General features: G+C 33.2%; 1 protein-coding gene across 3 annotated transcripts in view; it reads left to right on the plus strand.

The window, feature by feature from the left end:
* The window catches only part of VTA1 (vesicle trafficking 1), a 34206-nt gene extending 30902 nt beyond the window's left edge, over positions 1 to 3304 (plus strand). For all 3 annotated transcript variants that reach the window (XM_014888636.2, XM_014888634.2, XM_088161658.1), the window contains exon 8: positions 2153 to 3304. In XM_014888636.2, coding sequence (XP_014744122.1) covers positions 2153 to 2298 — 146 coding nt within the window. In that variant the 3' untranslated portion in view covers positions 2299 to 3304. The remainder of the gene's footprint in view (positions 1 to 2152) is intronic.
* The last annotated feature ends 2696 nt before the right edge of the window (positions 3305 to 6000 follow it).

The raw sequence follows: 6000 nt of genomic DNA on the forward strand, positions 1-6000 counted from the left end.
ACATTATTTGTGAAACTTCAGAACACAGAGCTGGTTTGTTTCCATTTTGCTTTTCCATTGTGAGGTGTGGACTTCAATAGGAGCTCAGGCTACTGAGCACATCAAAAGATCAACCCTCTTACTGTATAAACTTTAGTTTATAAATTTTAAATGAATAATTTTTTTCCCTCAAGTTATGTCATAATAGCATCTGAGGTAGATTTCCTAATAAATAAGGCTTTATGCCAGCAAAACATTAATAGAGCTCATACTGTAAAAATAAGATTAGACGGGTGAATTTAGGCTTGCTTCCAATAAATTAGTTGAATACTGGACTGATGCCTTGGCCAGTTTTTAAAGAATGATTTTGTAGTTTCTTTTGGCATGATAGCATAAAGCTACTCTGAGGAGAACTTCGTCTTTTTAATTTCTTAAAGATGTTCAGTAATGTGATCACAGATTGACCCCAGCTGCTTTTAGTCTGTGACTTTATTGAGGTTACAAAATACCCGAGGTGTGTGCCTGTGTTTATGCACTCCTTCAGGTGTATTTACTCATGTATTTTAAGAGATTTAATGTGGTTTCACTTATTAAGCATAAAATTAATATACATTGCAATGATAATGAGCCCACCAAGTTTTTGTCCCTCAATGGTTATATTTATTTATTGAAAGGAAAATAAGTAGAGTTCTAGAGTATATTTTTAAAATTCATAAAATTTATATTCTGAGTGCTTACCTTTCTGCTTTTTCTTCGCGTAAGGTTGTTTTGAAAACCAGCAGACCAGTCTAGTTTTTAATATTCCTTGCTTATCTTTTTTATTTGTTCAAAAGCTGTTCTTCAGTAGTAAGACTGGGGGAAGGAAAAGCAAATATAATAGACATTTTTTGGTAAGAATAGAGATTCTTTAGTAAACATTCTCACAGTATTGCTAACAACAGTTCTATTTTGAATGAAAGGATCCATTTAACAGAAATTGTGCCATAAAAAATTGCTTTAAGTATATTTATGTAGTTGCTTAAAAGTAAAATGTACTTAGAGAGCTAAATCTTCTTTAACTAAATTTTGTGTAAAATGTGTGGTGCATTTAAAAGCACGTTTTAATCTGTGAAATCTGTTCATTGCTTATACCATACTGTGTGGGAAATTATTAAATATAAACATAATCTTTAGTGGTTTATATGATTATTTATCCGTGCCCATAAAAATCTGTCATTTACAAGTTAAGTTGCTATGAAAGAACCTGAGTTAATTTGTCCATAGATTATTGGAGTGGCATGGGATTAGCCTTAAAACTCCCAGTGAGTTTGTGGGTGGAAGGAGGTACAGTAGCACAGCTGTGCTTTCTTTACACCCACATCAGTGATACTATTCACATATAAAATCTTCTTCCAGTTAGGGCATAAGTCCCTACTATGCCTTCTCCAAGACTGAATGCATGTGTTTGAGTGCTACAGAATTCCTAAAGTTTTAACTTACATCAGGAAAATACTGTGATTAATAAGTAACAGTTGGTTTCTACTATATTACAGCAGTAATTTTTGCTAGTGTTCTCCAGTCTTACAAAAATGGGCGCATTTCATTGCGTCAATCTTGTTTTCGGTCATCTTACGTAAAATTGGAAACATAAAAATTACTTGTAAAAACAGAAACATAAAATGTGTGAAAACATGCCAGTGAGAAATGCTTCTACATTCTGAAAAGTTATTCCAGTTGAGAAGGAACAGTTTCTAACTCTGTATTATTCCCGAAGAAAGCAAAGTAATGATGCTGTAAACACAAAAAGTACTGTCCTTGTTTCTTGCACATTGTAATGTGATTACAGCTAATTAATGTAATGTAAAAGCTCTCCTTTGCTGTCTTAGATGTCTTAGATGAAGAGCAGATCTTTCTCAAAGGTATTGGCTTACTTTTGAAAGGCACTGGGTCATGCAAATACCAGTGTTTAGAAAGGTCCTCACATTTTTCAATAGCAAAGAAGCTTTATATGAATGGAAAGAAAAGAGAACAGAACAGAAGAAATATTGTAGCTTGGTCTTTGTAATACTACCGCAAATATTAGCCTGATTTTCATAATATTACCACAAACATAAGTAAAACATAAAAATCCCAGGAAAGGAAGCTTAAGTCATATTTCCTTTGTAGTAACTTTGTAATACTTATGTTTTTGCAGGAGAAGTCCGCTTGACTCCAGAGGACTTTGCCAGAGCTCAAAAATACTGCAAATATGCTGGCAGTGCATTGCAATATGAAGATGTGAGCACTGCTGTGCAGAATCTACAGAAGGCCCTCAAGTTACTCATTACAGGCAGAGAATGAAGCTTTAATCCAACATTTCATGTCTTTCGCCTAAAGAACTAACAGTTTATTACTGTACCTGTTAGGGAAATGGAATTACACAGAAATTCTCAGTCTCATCACTCATGACAATGAAACCACTGTTTCAGTGTCAGATTAGCAATTAATGGTACGGTAGGAATCTCTGTTTTCATTTTACAGACAGTGGAGCTTGAAACAGGAATGCAGTGGCTTCATGTGTGCAAAATATTGAAGAAAATACTGTGAACACCACTCAAGAGTTAAAATTCATCTTGCAATATTTGGATTATCAGAATTGGAAAATGTTGACTATAAAAAACTTGAGAATTAGGATGTTCTTTTGAAATTCTTACTCTTGTTTTATTATTGCAAACAATTATTTAACAGGTATAATAGCTTTAAAGTAATAACTAAGATTAGTGCTTTCCTCCTGAAATGAGAGCATGTGAGAAGTCTGACAGGTCCACAGTGGAAAGGACTTTTCTATACATAAATTATTTCGGTATTTGTGTTATCTGAGACATAAGCCTAACTTGAGGGAGTCTTGAGGATCTTTGTATTTAATTTGAAAATGTGCTGAAGAAAACATCTCTTGATACTTCAGAGGGAGTAATTTTGATGGTGTTCCAGTCTAATCCCCACAGGTATATGGACTACTACATGTATTCTTGATTATTGGTTCTTGCTCCTTCTGTGTGAACAGTTAAAATTTTGTATATGTATGGGTAATTAAGAGAAAATACTAATATTTATCAACAATGATCCTAAAACTGGAGGCAGAGATTCTAAATAATTTGAATTTTCAGGAAGACACAGAAAGAATAAAACTGTTCCATCTTTTAAGGAGGCTGGAAAAAAGCTTGTTCTTCAGCCATTAAAACAATGTAGGTTTGTCTCTGGTATTAGTGTCATAGAGCTTTGTATTTCCAACTAATATTTTTCCTGTCTGCTTTGTTGTGAAGACTTTTTGGACTTGGGATTTAATTAAAATATCTTGGAAACTGAATTTTGAGTCTTTATGAGGTCTACTACTGCAATTATAGAGCTCTCGATTGTTAAAAATCCCTCCATGCTGTTTAAAAGAAAGAATACACAGTCTTTTATCTGGCATGACATTATAATAGCGTACACCATAAAGCATGTCTGATATATGTAATAATTTTAATGACATTTTATTTGATCTCTCGGTCTTTCCAAGCTGCTGGATCAAATCCATGTTATTTGTAGCTGCACTGCTTTGGAGTGACTACAGTAAGTTTTATATTCAAAGCAAAAAGATGAGGAAAAGAAAATCAAACATAAGCATGCATTAAAGTTTAGCTGATTGTATCCTTTAAAGTGTGTAATGTCTTTGACAGCAGATTTGTAATGGGTAATATGAAACTTAAAAATGTATGTTTAAACACTTGAGTTGACTGAGAATTAATAGATAAAATATGGTATTTTTTCGTGTTGCTTTGTGATACAGTATAGCCTGCTAATCTGGACAATGACTTGGGTTAGATTTTAATTGGGGAAACTTGAAACCATCTGGAACTTTTTGACAGTAATGCTGTACAGACTTGAGCAGTAAGTCTGTATTTTGTACAGTGTTTGATGCAAGATAGATCTCTAACTTCAGTATCAAACTGAGTTACTTCAGTCTTCTATATATTTAATTGTTGGTCTACACCATAGCATTGCAGTAAAATACTCAGAAGTTTCTTTCATTTCAGGATCATACTACTATTTTTTAAAACCAGCTTCAGTCCCCAGAACTTGTAGGAATAAATTCAGTTTCCCTATTTCAATTTATAAAATAATAAAAAGAACTTTGGGGCTTTTGTATTACATGCAAAAATAAGTAAGCTATTATACAATGTTGTATTGATTTGAGGCTTTTAAATTAAAGTTCTTGGGGTTTTTTTTATGATTGAATGATCTGAAATGGAATACATAACTATGCTTGAAAATGAAAATTTAAGTATTTCTTAAACTGTATAAAAGATTTTCTGTTGGCCATGATTATATTGTACCTTTTGGTTCCTTTAGGAAACCAGGGAATCATCAGTAAAAAAGCGATAAGCAATGCAAAAGTCATAAGCAATTTGCTTGAATGATCATTGGTACATCTGTTAACTTTCTTCTGCCTAGAAAGAAATTAAAGTAAGTGTTCCTGAAGGGAATGGAGATGAAAATGCTAATAGAAAAGTTTAAGAATTTCTTAAGCTAGTGAGACAGTGTTTCTGAAAATAAATTAGTGTTTAGAAAATTTACTATATAAAATTTCACATAAAATGGAACACTTCCTAATACCAGCCTTCAGACATACCTGACATAGGCTATTGAATTTATTTTGCATAAAATTATTTTGCTGTCATCATTTATTTCTTAATTGAGAAAGTTTTGTAACAGCTCACAAAACCATATTTTATACCCCGTCTTAAAGCTGATGATTTTTTCATGTAAAAGACTGAATATTTATCATCTAAACTGATGCCTAAAGTAAATTATAGCAAAGCATTTCTATTCCATTAAGTATAGCCTCTGAGACAGCTTTAAATACAGCAGATAGCCTAAAAGTACAAACCAGTGTTGCAGAACTGTTCAGTGTACATATTTGAAAATGCCAGGAGAATGTAGGTATATAGGCTATAACTATTCCAAATGGGGATTTGTGACGAGCACTGAAATTTATGGCCCCATTGTTAAATGTGTGAGCTTCTAAGTGTCGACTGATTCATTTTGCTGCCGTTTAGAGCGATAAAGTATCAACACATAACTTCTCTCAACTGCTTCCCCACACAAACAAGTACAGTATTAAATAAAGGAGAGTGCTGATTTTGTTCAATGCTGCAGTTAACAACTCTCCTTTTCAGTCTCTCAGCTGCCACCTACATACTTGTTGGCCATTCTCCTTTGGACTGTGAGTTCTCAGTCTTGTAAAGAAGATTCTTGCTTAAGAAAGGAGGAGGCATCTGTCAGATTTTTATCAGATATTCCATGTTCAGTTTTGCTACTTATGTAAGCTAGAATTTTAGTCAATCTGTACAGTGTTTTTCTCTTAGAAGGCTTGATGTTTTTGCAGCTCTTTGTATTTTCATTTCTCTCCAGGGAAAGTTACATATTAGACTTAGGTTTCCTACAGAAGTCTTAAAAAAGTGTATTGCGGAGGAGGTCATCCTTTATGAAACTGTGAAGATTTTTTTCAAATTAATTGAGTTTACAAATACTGCTGGCAGTATTCTCAAATTTTTGAAGTAATTTCAGGTGGAATATTTAATAGTTTTCTTTGTAAGGGAAGTTTCAGAAGCACAGACTTAAGTATGATCACATTCCAGAATGTGATAATAACAGTAATATTTCAGACTATATAATACTGACCTATGAGAAACTAACAGGAGGGAAACTTACTGTCTGAAGCAGAATTGGATGGTGGAGGTGGTTTGTGTGCAGACACATCAGTGGGTATATAATACAATGCATGTAAATTCAATGGTGAGCTATAGGAATGCGTTTCAAAAAACTATTATTACCTTGTTTACAAGTATTGGGAAGATGTCAGATACAAATATATAGATACTGCTAACAAAAATTGTTCTTAATGTGAGGTTTTAAAAGTACTAGCATAGGGCCAAAAGGCGGTATTCCAAATGAATGTTCTTTGGTTTTTTCTTCCTCATGTCAGCTATAAAATACAAGCCCAGTACAAAAAGAATGAGA

The sequence above is a fragment of the Sturnus vulgaris genome, chromosome 3 (assembly GCF_052056855.1).
Source record: "Sturnus vulgaris isolate bStuVul1 chromosome 3, bStuVul1.hap1, whole genome shotgun sequence".
In the NCBI taxonomy this organism is placed as follows: domain Eukaryota; kingdom Metazoa; phylum Chordata; class Aves; order Passeriformes; family Sturnidae; genus Sturnus; species Sturnus vulgaris.